The sequence below is a fragment of the Drosophila mauritiana genome, chromosome 2L (assembly GCF_004382145.1).
Source record: "Drosophila mauritiana strain mau12 chromosome 2L, ASM438214v1, whole genome shotgun sequence".
In the NCBI taxonomy this organism is placed as follows: Eukaryota; Metazoa; Arthropoda; class Insecta; order Diptera; family Drosophilidae; genus Drosophila; species Drosophila mauritiana.
Window position 1 is genome coordinate 8,208,589 of NC_046667.1, and position 11,605 is coordinate 8,220,193.

General features: G+C 44.9%; 6 protein-coding genes and 1 non-coding gene across 12 annotated transcripts; 3 read left to right on the top strand and 4 right to left on the bottom strand.

The window, feature by feature from the left end:
- Positions 1–30: 30 nt before the first annotated feature.
- On the bottom strand, positions 31–3,579 carry LOC117150820 (alanine--tRNA ligase, cytoplasmic). The gene is made up of 3 exons (XM_033317882.1): positions 3,473–3,579; positions 2,240–3,244; positions 31–2,094 (listed from the first exon to the last, which is right to left on the bottom strand). Exons 2-3 carry the CDS (start codon positions 3,232–3,234, stop codon positions 189–191), a joined length of 2,901 nt encoding a protein of 966 aa, XP_033173773.1. The 5' UTR covers positions 3,235–3,244; positions 3,473–3,579; the 3' UTR covers positions 31–188.
- A 146-nt stretch (positions 3,580–3,725) lies between these two features.
- Positions 3,726–4,610, bottom strand: LOC117150825. The gene is made up of 2 exons (XM_033317891.1): positions 4,414–4,610; positions 3,726–4,348 (listed from the first exon to the last, which is right to left on the bottom strand). The coding sequence occupies exons 1-2, from the start codon at positions 4,530–4,532 to the stop codon at positions 3,796–3,798; spliced, it is 672 nt and encodes a 223-aa protein (XP_033173782.1). The 5' UTR covers positions 4,533–4,610; the 3' UTR covers positions 3,726–3,795.
- Positions 4,611–4,665: 55 nt separating this feature from the next.
- LOC117150824 lies at positions 4,666–5,451 on the top strand. Its single transcript, XM_033317890.1, has 2 exons — positions 4,666–5,062; positions 5,127–5,451. The coding sequence occupies exons 1-2, from the start codon at positions 4,748–4,750 to the stop codon at positions 5,409–5,411; spliced, it is 600 nt and encodes a 199-aa protein (XP_033173781.1). The 5' UTR covers positions 4,666–4,747; the 3' UTR covers positions 5,412–5,451.
- On the bottom strand, positions 5,403–5,920 carry LOC117150826 (dolichyl-diphosphooligosaccharide--protein glycosyltransferase subunit DAD1). The gene has a single exon (XM_033317893.1). It carries the CDS (start codon positions 5,802–5,804, stop codon positions 5,466–5,468), a length of 339 nt encoding a protein of 112 aa, XP_033173784.1. The 5' UTR covers positions 5,805–5,920; the 3' UTR covers positions 5,403–5,465.
- Positions 5,921–6,237: 317 nt separating this feature from the next.
- Positions 6,238–10,537, top strand: LOC117150821 (proton-coupled amino acid transporter-like protein CG1139). Of its 6 annotated transcripts, XM_033317885.1 has the most exons (8): positions 6,238–6,330; positions 6,488–6,539; positions 6,607–6,683; positions 6,771–6,892; positions 7,970–8,138; positions 8,254–9,157; positions 9,426–9,598; positions 9,658–10,537. In XM_033317885.1, exons 5-8 carry the CDS (start codon positions 8,000–8,002, stop codon positions 9,900–9,902), a joined length of 1,461 nt encoding a protein of 486 aa, XP_033173776.1. In that variant the 5' UTR covers positions 6,238–6,330; positions 6,488–6,539; positions 6,607–6,683; positions 6,771–6,892; positions 7,970–7,999; the 3' UTR covers positions 9,903–10,537. The 6 variants fall into 6 exon arrangements, with proteins under 6 accessions (XP_033173776.1, XP_033173774.1, XP_033173777.1 ...); XM_033317883.1 differs by having other exon boundaries at positions 6,488–6,683; XM_033317886.1 differs by having other exon boundaries at positions 6,488–6,683; positions 8,263–9,157.
- Positions 10,509–11,050, bottom strand: LOC117150827. Its single transcript, XM_033317894.1, has one exon. The coding sequence runs from the start codon at positions 11,001–11,003 to the stop codon at positions 10,563–10,565; it is 441 nt and encodes a 146-aa protein (XP_033173785.1). The 5' UTR covers positions 11,004–11,050; the 3' UTR covers positions 10,509–10,562.
- Positions 11,051–11,457: 407 nt separating this feature from the next.
- Positions 11,458–11,555, top strand: LOC117135362. Its single transcript, XR_004459016.1, has one exon. It is a non-coding gene; the product is annotated as a U6atac minor spliceosomal RNA (small nuclear RNA).
- The last annotated feature ends 50 nt before the right edge of the window (positions 11,556–11,605 follow it).

Below are 11,605 nucleotides of genomic sequence, written 5' to 3' on the forward strand. Positions count from 1 at the left end.
GATGTATGAATTCAGCCAAACACAATTATGTAGTTAATTTAGTGTATAAATGCTTTTATTTTATAAATAGCCGTAAAAATGCATCTGAAATGCTGTTTAAAACAGATCAACGGATTAAGATTAAGCATAGTTGTGTATCAAAATTGTGAGTAATTGAAGGTCTTGCAGCTTTCGAATCCTTTTTGCTCTTAAGACAGTTTCGACTGAGCGAATTTGCTGGCCAACTGGACAATTTCATCCACCTTTTCGTAATTTGTGCCCGATGCCTGGGCGGATTCCGGCTTGCCACCTCCCTTGCCACCCAGCGTGGCGGAAACATGCTGCACCCACTCGTTGGCCTTCAGACCCTTTTCCACGGCACTTTTCGGCACCGAGCTGAGACAGAAGATCTTCTTGGAGTCCGCATCCACTGACAAAAACATGGCGGCAGCGTCGGGCAGCTGGCTGCGCACTTGCTTCAGTGCGGCATCCAGCGCCTTGGTGTTGTTGAAGGCTTCCAACTGCTCGACCAGCACGGTGGCATTGGGATTGGCTTCGCACAGAGCCTTGGCGCGCTCCACAACAGTGACGGAGACAGCAGCACGTAGGGCACGTTCCTTGTCGTCCAATGTTTTCTTCAAGCCCTTCAGCAGGTTGCGCATCTCGTCCTTTTTCACGTAGGGAATCGTGGCATGCGAGATTTGTTCAGTCAGCTCAACAATCTCCTTCACATGCGACTTGGAGTCCTTACCAGACTTATCGTTATCAATGGTGGCCTTAAGCCGGACGATTTCTTGTTCAAATGCTTCAGATTTCTTCAGTGCCTTCAGAGCTTCGGGTCCTGTAAGAGCCACAATTCGTCGGATACCCTTGGCAATGGCCTCTTCGCTGCTGATCACAAAGTCCATGATGTGACCCGAGCGCCTCAAATGGGTGCCGCCGCAAAACTCGACGGAGGTTTGTTCGCCGGCTTCAGAATCGGGATTCTGCTCCAGTTCATCTACGGACACTCCGAAGGAGATTACCCTAACGGGATCCGGGTACACTTCGTCGAAGACCGATCGCAGACCTCGGATCTTCTTGGCCAGGGCCAATTTCGACTCCTTTGCGTAAATCGGCACATTCTTGTAGACCATCTCCTTAGTCAGCTGCTCCGTCTTGGACACCTGCTCGATGGTCATTGCCGCCTTGCTGTTAAAGTCAAAGCGTAGCTTCTCTGGCACTACCAGAGAGCCTTTCTGCTCGGTGTCCTTACCCAATACTTGCAGCAAGCAATGGTTAAGGGCATGGGTGGCCGAGTGGTTTTTCATGGTCAACCAGCGACGCTCCACGTCGATGTGCAGTTCCAACTCATCACCCACCTTAAGGGTGCCCTCTACAACGCCAATGTGAAGAATGTAGCCTCCGCGGTTGTAGACACGGTCCACAAGGAATTCGTTCGCCTCGTCATTGACTTTAACCAGTGCACCTTGGTCGTAGATTTGACCACCGCTCTCTGCATAGAAATTAGTTTTGTCCAGAACGATGCCCGCCTTCTGTCCGCTGGTGATCTCGTTCACAAACTGGTTTTCGAAACGCAAGGCAACAATCTTGCTATTGCACACACCGTAGTTGTAGGCGGAGTCGCGTTCGTCAGACACAGCCTCGTACTTGTACTTAAAGGTGTCGTTGGTTGGTGGCACACCTTGCTCCTGTAGCTGCGAAATGGCGTGCACATCCAGATTGATCTCCTCGATTTTGCTAGCACCTTTGCCCTGCGAAAGCACATATGAATTATGCTTGGCTGCCTCATAGCCATCCATATCGATTTTCAAGGATTTCTCTTCTGCCATAAGCTGGGTTAGATCGACTGGGAAGCCGTAGGTGTCGTACAGCCGCCATGCAACATCTCCGGGAATGGTAGTCTGGTTACCCAACTTTTCAATTGTGCGGTTCAGCAAGTTGCGCCCGCGCGTTAACGTCTTAAGAAACTGCAACTCTTCCTCGTTGATGATATCAATGATGTGTTGGGGATCCTTTTTCACCTCCGGGAAGGCATCACCAAGCAGATCAACCACGGTGTTCACCAGGGTGGCGAAGAAACCGGGCTTGGCATTTAACTTCTCAGTGGCATAACTGTGGAAAGATAATTTTTAAGATTATTATTGCTTAGAGAGTGTAATTTTTTAATTGATCAAGAATAATGATACATTATGCATCTTGTATTTAAATGACTAATATAATATGATTTATATAAGACGTAGATTTTAATTTATCTTACCGCACAGCGCGACGAAGGATACGTCGCAGGACATAGCCTCGGCCAGTGTTGTCCGGAGTGCCGCCATCAGCCAATGCAATGGTGATGGTGCGGGCGTGATCGGCAAGCACGCGGTAGGCCATGTCAATGCCGTCCACATCGTCGGCACCCACACGACCCTGGTATGGTGGGGCACCAGTGCCCGCCTGGATGGCATCGAAAAGTGGCACAAACAGATCGGTATCGTAGTTAGATCGCTTATTCTGGATGACGGACACCAGCCGCTCGAAACCCATGCCGCAATCAATGTGCTTCTTGGGAAGTTGCTTCAAGCTGCCGTCAGATTCTCGGTTGTACTGGATGAACACGAGATTCCAGATCTCCAGAACATCGGGATCGTCCATGTTAACCAGCTCCGGAACGCTGCGTCCGCCGATTCGGTCAAAGTGCAGCTCAGAGCATGGTCCGCAGGGCCCAGTCTCGCCCATCTCCCAGAAGTTGTCCTTCATGCTGCCCGGAAGGATGTGTTCCGGTTTCAGGCCCAAGTCCAGCCACATTTGCTTGCACTCCAGATCGGGCTCCAGACCGCTGGCCGCGTCACCACCAAAGTAAGTCACATACAGACGATCCTTGGGGAGGGCGAGTCGCTGCGTGAGAAACTCCCAGGCCCAGGAGCAGATCTCCTTCTTAAAGTAGTCACCGAAGGACCAGTTTCCCAGCATTTCAAAGAAGGTGTGGTGATAGACATCCTTGCCCACGTCGTCCAGATCGTTGTGCTTGCCACCGGCGCGAATGCACTTCTGCGTGTTGGCCACGCGCACCCACTTGGACATTTCGCTGTTTGGATCAGCGGTGCCCAGAAAAATGGGCTTGAACTGATTCATGCCGGCGTTGGCGAACAACAGCGTGGGATCGTCCAATGGAATCGTGCTGGACGAGTGAACATAGATGTGCTTCTGCTCCTTGAAGAAGTCCAGATAAGCGTTGCGCACCTCCTTTGCTGTGAGTAACTTCATTTTGCTGGTTCTGAAAAGGACAAATCGTGAGTGTAAACGTTGCCACGCGACAATTGGGGCTCCCTAACCCCTCAAAACGGCCACAAATCGGAGCAGTGAAAGTGCACTCTGCACAATACGTGACAAAGTTATACAATTCGGAAGCGAATTGAATCAGAAAAACGTTTACTTGTTTATTTTGTGTATATGTAAATAGACCACACTGGTACCTAACCAAAATAAGGTAAGTATTACTCACGTTTCAAACAGTAAATGCAAATGCAAACAATTTCGTCAGCCGACTGCAGCAACGTGTGAGATTGGCCCGATAGACAATGCGGCGAACTGTATGAGATATCGATAAATTTAGGGATGACAAACGAAAATAACAATTTTTTATATTTAAATATGTGGTCCACATGCTTATTTTACATTAATTGCACTCTAGAACCCTCCAGATATGTAAAGTTTTCATAACATTTCCATACATAATTCCATTAAAAAATTACAAATATTACAAAATGCATTTAGAATAAGCTCTGAAATGCGCCTCTATTTGAGCTAGTTAACAATGTGTAACAATTAAAAATCCATTCGCTGTGGCAAGTGTTCCTCCTCCAGCTGGTGCTCGATCTCCCTCATGCGAAGCATAATTTTAAAGTTCTGCTTGTCCTCCTGGCCAGTGAGGAACATGGTTAGCAGGGCCTGCAGGCCGATTAAGGTTCCTAAGGCTGGGACAATGGGGCGTGTGATTTTCCGCCACAACATAAACACTTCTCTGGGATTTTCCGTAATCGAGGGAATACGGTACGTGTAGCAGCGGGTTGCGAACAGAAATGCGGCGAATGGTGCCAGAATTGTGGGATATACGATGCCCAGACTTGTCTGAAAGGCAGCACTGCGCATCTGGATGCACACCGGGCACTCGCCCAGCGGATTTAGCAGGATGGGCCGCTGAATAAAGAACTTGTGCGCCAGCATGGTAAATATGGCGGGAACGGCGACAATCGGGAGGTAAGTGGACAATCGACCATGTCCTCCAAGTCGCAGCTTGGTGCGATAATGATTATTTATGTAGGCGCCCGTTCCCGCAGCCAAGGCACTCAGAATTCCGGGCGTGTAGCGCAACGACCATCTACAAGGCAATATTTTGATTACTTGTTAGGTAAGCGGCATCTTTAGAAGGCTTCATGCACTCACACATCGCCGATTTTGTCCCAGGAAGTTATAATCTTCCATTGGTATTTGAGGGCCTGATCCTCTGTTATAACCACCGCGTCCCTGGGCAGTTCGTCGGGCTTGGCGCGTGATAATGCCATTTTTCATTAATATTTTGATAATATTTGGTTCTCAGAAAACAGCTGCTTATGGGTCAGTGTTGTATAAGTCCCGAACCGGTGTGAGAATGTTAAGTCTCCACTGTAACATCATCTGTTTTATCAGTGCTACAAAATGGTCAAATCAGTGTTGCGTGCTGTTTTATATCAGAGGCGAATTGAATTGTATTACCAAAGTTCTTGCGAGTCTGTTTAAAATGCCGCACAAACGTAGGAACCGAGTCCATGCGAACCAAAGGAATTTCACAACGCGACTCGTTTCTGTGGCCAAACAGGTGTCTGCACCGCCGAATGTGCTCGTCGAATCCTGCAACGGTGCTCATGCGGAAAACAGCTCGCCGGGCAGTCCGAAGGCCAAAGGAGGCGCAATGACCAACGGGAAAAATCCGAAGAACCAGTTAGCCGTGCCCATATGCAACACCACCGTGCGCAAGCAGAACGAGGCCCATATCGTATCCAACATTAAGCTGCAAATGAACTTTCATAAGGAATCTAACTTGATCGCTCCACAGGTTAATTAAGGTTTTCAATTATGTGTGCTGTGTTTTAATAACATATTCTGTAACCACCCCAAAGATCACCAAAAAGATGAACTTCGCTCCGAATCGTGTTGTATTCGGGGTCCTAGTGCCTCTCAATGTCAACGATTCTGTGCTGGTGCCGCACAATAACAAGCCCGATGCCTTAAAGCAGACATCGAAAGAATCGGAATCATGCAAGGCCATAAGCGAGCCCCAGCTAGCCAACTATGTGGAGAAAGTAGATTCCATTATCATGCCGGTTAAGGAACCAGTACTCAGCTTGTTTTGGGTACCAGAACCATTCGATTTTTTCGGCGCATATAAGAGAACATACAATTAGAGTTAGATTTTATTTATAAATATATCCGAGTTTATCAGTATGTTTGTAGCTTTGTTAACCGATGAAGTTCATGACCACCAGATGCAGGATCACATGAGCGAAGATAAAGTCGGCGAAGCCGCGTTCCGGCGAAATGCCGGCAAACACGCTCTTGTTCTGGGGATTGGCCTGCAGGCGTAGGCACACTGCCAGGACGAAGCAGCTGACGGTGCTGATGAAACCAGATAGGAAGGAGTTGAACGGGAAGGTTCCAACCAGGCAGCAGTAAACAAACTGAATGATGCCGGTGAGCAGAATGTAGCCCAGGTAGATGTCCACCAGCTTCAGTTTCTTGGGCGTGTTCTGCACGTAGTCGTTGTAGAACTTGGAAATGACGCTCGACAGCTCCACCATTTTGATATTTTAAGTTATATTTGTCCAGATATTTAAGGATAACGGCGATTTTTAACAAATTAATCGCAGACACGTCACAAATTGGGAGAGAACTCAAAAGTATGACCGTTCGTCTAGTTAGAAAATAATACTGATAGCTTTATCGATGAAGGCGCAAGTACAGTGGGCACTGAATATCATGAAGTTTAATAGAGTATAGGTTTATATATTAAAAAATTATTATGTTTTAGTAAAAACTAAAACATTACAAACCTTATAGATTAAGGTCAGCTATTAATTCTTTTTTAATGTTATGTTAATGAGAGGTTATGGTATAATTTGATATTTATAAAAAGAAACAAAAATTCTTTTTCTAAGCGTTTAATAATGTTTTCTATCCGATTTTCACTGTACCACCAAATCAGCGAACTAATCGATAGATACGGAAAATCATCGCTGATTGCTGTGTTTTGCTCTGCTTCTTCAGTGCTTCTTTTGTGGTGAGAGGCAATTGTTATTGCGAGTTGAGTTCGGAGAAATTAGTAACGTATGTATTTAAAATACCACAAAAGGATATGATGTGCGTTGCAACGTTTAAATAAACATTCGCTATCTAATAAGACAGTGATGCAGCGTGTTATCAAACTTCTTTTATATAAACACAACATGATTCATTGCTGATGTTTTCTCTGTTCGATTAGCAGACTGCGAGAAGATAATTGCCAAAGCCTCCTCCCACCACGCACCCCAAATTCAGTAATTAATGAACTTTATAATTTGATTGGCTCTGTGCATTGATAAACCAGCGTTGTGACCTTCGCAGGAGCACCCATTTCATTGTCAGTGTCAAGCGGGAAAAAATCAATGGAGGACCTGACACCATTGACCAACCTTCAACAGGTAGAGCAGAGCCAGACACATCTGGTCATCAAATTGCGCATGCTGAATGGGTTTATTTTGATTTCGTTAATTATGTTTTTGTTTCAGTTTTAGTTGCAACATTATCATTTTTCCAACTGCCCAAAAGACGCGTTCCGACAACTACGTAAAATAAAGCGATAACTCAACTATCTTCAGTTGAGGTACATCTAATTTCCGATAAAGTCAGTGTAAGTGAAAAAGATATAGTTATGTATCTCTGTAATGTCGCACCTTGTTGTGCAAGTCTGTGATGCAAGATAAAACGAAAATAAGTTCGTAATGCTTTGTTTGCTTTCTTTATTGCTCTCAAATAAAGATTTCTCGACAAAAGTCGGCTGCTTGTCTGGATTTAGGTAGACTTTACGATTTAAGCACTATTAATAAATAAATAGCACACATTCTATGACCATGTAGCTCTTATATGTACAAGCAAGCACAATGTCATTATTAAATATATTTTTTAAAGCTAGTTTTAAAGTAAGGAAAGCATGATTACTTATCAAAATGGCAATATAACCAGACTATTGCATGCAAGATACGTAAATATGCAAATGATATCATTGTCAGAATGATCCAAGCCTAGCTTTTATGTATTATGTATATCTTCCATTATATTTTTTATTTGTTAAGTTAACACTTTGATTTCACGTTTATTTGCGATGTTCATTCAAGAAATTTATCAGTAGAATTAAATATCAAAATAATGCAACTTGAGTAATTCCGTTTGCTGACTCAAGTCAATAATCTGAATATAATGGGTGGATATTTGATTTACCGTCTGGATACACATTATATAATTGTGATTTATGGTATGCTCGCTGGCTTCGCAGGAGATATGCGGGTCTTATCTCCACGTATGGATTGTTTTTCGCGGCTTGTTGGTGTTTTCGACTTTAAAGCTATACTCTAGTGGGAGACGAACTCGCCAATTTGATATCGACTTCCGAAGCGCGCGTAATCAGACCCATATGCAAAGTAATGAAATGATCACATTAATCGTACTTTGAGTCAAGTCCAAGGCTAACTTCGACTATCAGCATGGTCGAAATTTTCCACTCCACTCCGCCCGGCACGCGAACACTGCCCACTATGCAACGCACTATCTGCACCTCCTATTGTTATAAGCGTGGAAAACTGAGTCAGCGGAAAATTTCCGAGGCGAAAAGCGGGCGTCTCAAGTTGCACTTTCAGTGTGTTTCGTGCAGCCGGAGAGGGCGCATCATAAAATCCAACGCCCTTAGTTACTTACCTACGCCTGTTTCCAGATTCCCGAGGGAGCGCCGCGCAAGAAAAAGATGACGGAACGACAGCCGTTGCTCCTCCAGAGCGATGCCTCTGACTACGAGGGCAGTCGAGGATCGGCGGCACGACCCGTGCGCAGCTCTCCGCCGGACAACACTCTCGTCAACGTGCACAGCGAGGACAGCTTAGCAGGTGAGTTTGTGACCAGGTCAAACATTTTTGGTTTACTTAAGTAAACTAATATTTTATTACATAGTTAATTGAGTTATGACGAGAAACTTATAATTCTTTCGCTTTTTTCTGTGAGTGCACGCAGCAGCCTCTGGATCGGGAGATGAGGAAATTGGATCGACGGATAAGTCCTATAACCCCACCCATCATCGCGACCTGGAGCATCCGACGTCCAACTTCGATACCCTGGTTCATCTGCTGAAGGGCAACATTGGTACGGGCATTCTTGCAATGCCGGATGCCTTTAAAAACGCCGGACTTTATGTGGGACTCTTTGGCACAATGATCATGGGAGCCATCTGCACCCACTGCATGCACATGCTGGTCAACTGCTCCCACGAGCTGTGCCGGAGATTCCAGCAGCCATCGTTAGATTTCTCGGAGGTGGCGTACTGCAGTTTTGAGTCGGGACCTTTGGGACTAAGACGATACTCCATGTTGGCTCGACGAATTGTTACCACGTTCTTGTTCATCACTCAAATCGGTTTCTGCTGCGTCTACTTCCTCTTTGTGGCGTTGAATATCAAGGACGTTATGGATCACTACTACAAGATGCCTGTACAGATTTACCTGCTTATAATGCTTGGACCCATGATCCTGTTGAATCTGGTGCGGAATCTTAAATATTTGACGCCAGTTTCGCTGGTTGCTGCCCTGCTCACAGTTGCCGGACTGGCCATTACATTCTCGTACATGCTGGTGGAGCTGCCGGATGTGCACACGGTCAAGCCGGTGGCCACTTGGGCGACGCTGCCTCTGTACTTTGGAACCGCCATATACGCGTTCGAGGGAATTGGTGTTGTGCTGCCCTTGGAGAACAATATGCGCACACCCGAGGACTTTGGCGGCACCACAGGTGTCCTCAACACGGGCATGGTGATCGTGGCCTGCTTGTACACAGCTGTCGGGTTCTTCGGCTACCTGAAGTACGGAGAACACGTGGAGGGCAGCATTACCCTAAATCTGCCGCAGGGCGATACGTAAGTCCTTAAACTTTCCATTGCTAATCGGTTTTAGTTGTAAGACAGAGGGATTTAATATTTCCGATGCTGATATACATAATCTACATGCTCTCGCTGTTTTGAAAAGCGCTATTCGAAATATTGACAGTTCAGATAATCGTTATAAACTTTACTATCTAAATAAAATTTAAATTACATGATAATAACGCTGGCAAAAGTAATGCAAGGTGATATAACAAAGACTGTAATACTAATATTTTAATTCTCTTCCTTTTTACATATCTAGACTTTCCCAGTTGGTGCGGATTTCAATGGCGGTGGCCATCTTCCTCTCGTATACGCTTCAGTTTTATGTGCCTGTGAACATCGTGGAGCCCTTTGTGCGAAGTCATTTCGATACAACGAGGGCCAAGGATCTGTCGGCAACTGTGTTGCGAGTCGTTCTGGTCACTTTTACCTGTACGTATAGCTTGTACATATTTCAAATGTTCCAATTAGCATCGTATTTTATTTCACAGTCCTGCTGGCCACCTGTATTCCCAATCTAGGCTCCATTATCTCGCTGGTAGGAGCCGTTAGCAGCTCAGCTTTGGCCCTAATTGCACCACCCATAATTGAAGTTATTACCTTTTACAACGTTGGATATGGACGCTTCAATTGGATGCTATGGAAGGACGTTTTAATCCTGATCTTTGGACTCTGCGGCTTTGTGTTCGGCACCTGGGCAAGCTTAGCTCAAATCCTGAATGACACAACCCACTGAGTTTAATCGAAATGAGCGAATCGAAAGCAGAACCTGGCTAGTTCTGCCTACAAATGTGTGCGAATTTATGACGAAGGCTTTATGTAGTTACACTCAGACTACGAATATGTTTACCATTAGTTGTTTACCATTTCCCAACTGGAATCGGTCCAGTCCAGTGGCGGTGCTTTAGTGTGATTAATTTATATTTATGGCAAATTAGTAGCATTTTTTTTGTTGTTATCAGCCAGCTGCAATCGTACCAGACAATAACTAGCATTTTAAGTAGAAAGTTTTGCAACATTTGTTCAGTTTGTCAGTTGGAGATTATTTCTGTGTTAACTCGAAGACCGCACAATGCCAAACGTGATTTTACGTAGTATTCTTAACTAAATTATTATTTAGCTTTTACTATGTAGTCTAGGCCGGGGCAGATCATTCCAAAGCAACTGCTAAGAATTTCCCGAAACCGAAATTAGCTAATGTTATCTGCATACTTTTATCGTTCGATTATTTGTAATTATATATATAAATATATATGTATTCTCCTCACCGATAAAGTTTTGTAAGTACATCAATTCGGTGTATCAACAAATGTTCTTTAATAGTTCAATCGGTAACAAAGACAATAATTAATATAATGTTTATAAAAATCAGTACGATGAGTGTTCTTTAGTATTCCTACCACAGGGCTTGAATGGTCACTGGGAATGGGATTCCATTGGAATTAGCCACTCTCAATGGACTGGAAGAGAGCAGAATCAGTCCTTGAGCTCGTGGACCGCTCCTAATCTGCTTGGTCAGACGAGCGGGTGCCTGCTGGATAGGCTGAACTTCCTCTGCATCCGGATCGGGTGTAAAGTCTTGCGGCTCCTCATCGCTGGGTAGCTGCTCAACTGCATCTGTGGGCGGTGGGCCGTAGGTCAGATCCGGTGGTCCATATGTCTGATCCGGGACTCCTTCCTCGAATGGAACCTCCGGCTTTAGTTCGTCGGCGGATGGGTAGGGTGCTGCCTGCTGTTTCTGAAGTTGCTTTGCCAGGCGTGCCGGCTGAGCTGAAACCGCTCCAAGTGCCAGGACCAGCACCAGCAAGGAACAGGATGACTTTACGTAGCTGCACATATTGTCTTTGAAGCAAGAGATACACGAACTTATGAGGGAACCGTTGTTGATTGATTGATAACTTTGCTGTTCATTACCTGTCTTTTTATATGTTTTTCGGCTAATACGTGGATGGATTAATAAATTTTTGGTGGTAAAACGTGGTCGTTTGGTTAATGACTGGGTCATCCAGTGGCCCTTGTGGTCAGTTGGAGTTGTCGTCAATGTCACGTTGCAGGTGCCCAAAACGGGAAATCAATCAGCCCATTAATTTCAGTGTCAATGTTAGCCAGAATAATTTTTTTAATGAGTTATGGAAAATGATAATAAATACACATTGCATAAATAGGTTTTAATACAACTTAATTAGAAGTTATATGCATATCACTAATTTTCTTGCAAAACGCTCTTAAAATTCCCAAGTTCTTTTTCCGCAAAGCGTGCGTATAAAAGGCGGCAAGCGTGTGGCGCTAACGTGTTGTTTGGAAGGAGAGCAAGTTAGCACTCCCCTAGACAAGGATGGAACACATGAACGGTCGGCTAGGCACAAGACAAAGCCGTCCACAAATTTTTTTAGGCCCTATGACTTAATGCCAAATATCCCTTAATAAAATATAAAACAC

Excerpts from the sequence above, each read along its gene's own strand:
- LOC117150820 (XM_033317882.1), bottom strand. The coding sequence starts at position 3,234 with ATGAAGTTACTCACAGCAAAGGAGGTGCGCAACGCTTATCTGGACTTC. Across the intron at positions 2,095-2,239 it reads ATCCTTCGTCGCGCTGTGCG|TTATGCCACTGAGAAGTTAA; the intron begins GTAAGATAAATT and ends ATCTTTCCACAG.
- LOC117150825 (XM_033317891.1), bottom strand. The coding sequence starts at position 4,532 with ATGGCATTATCACGCGCCAAGCCCGACGAACTGCCCAGGGACGCGGTG. Across the intron at positions 4,349-4,413 it reads TGGGACAAAATCGGCGATGT|ATGGTCGTTGCGCTACACGC; the intron begins GTGAGTGCATGA and ends ATTGCCTTGTAG.
- LOC117150824 (XM_033317890.1), top strand. The coding sequence starts at position 4,748 with ATGCCGCACAAACGTAGGAACCGAGTCCATGCGAACCAAAGGAATTTC. Across the intron at positions 5,063-5,126 it reads CTAACTTGATCGCTCCACAG|ATCACCAAAAAGATGAACTT; the intron begins GTTAATTAAGGT and ends ACCACCCCAAAG.
- LOC117150826 (XM_033317893.1), bottom strand. The coding sequence starts at position 5,804 with ATGGTGGAGCTGTCGAGCGTCATTTCCAAGTTCTACAACGACTACGTG.
- LOC117150821 (XM_033317883.1), top strand. The coding sequence starts at position 8,000 with ATGACGGAACGACAGCCGTTGCTCCTCCAGAGCGATGCCTCTGACTAC. Across the intron at positions 9,158-9,425 it reads AATCTGCCGCAGGGCGATAC|ACTTTCCCAGTTGGTGCGGA; the intron begins GTAAGTCCTTAA and ends TTACATATCTAG. Across the intron at positions 9,599-9,657 it reads CGTTCTGGTCACTTTTACCT|TCCTGCTGGCCACCTGTATT; the intron begins GTACGTATAGCT and ends TTTATTTCACAG.
- LOC117150827 (XM_033317894.1), bottom strand. The coding sequence starts at position 11,003 with ATGTGCAGCTACGTAAAGTCATCCTGTTCCTTGCTGGTGCTGGTCCTG.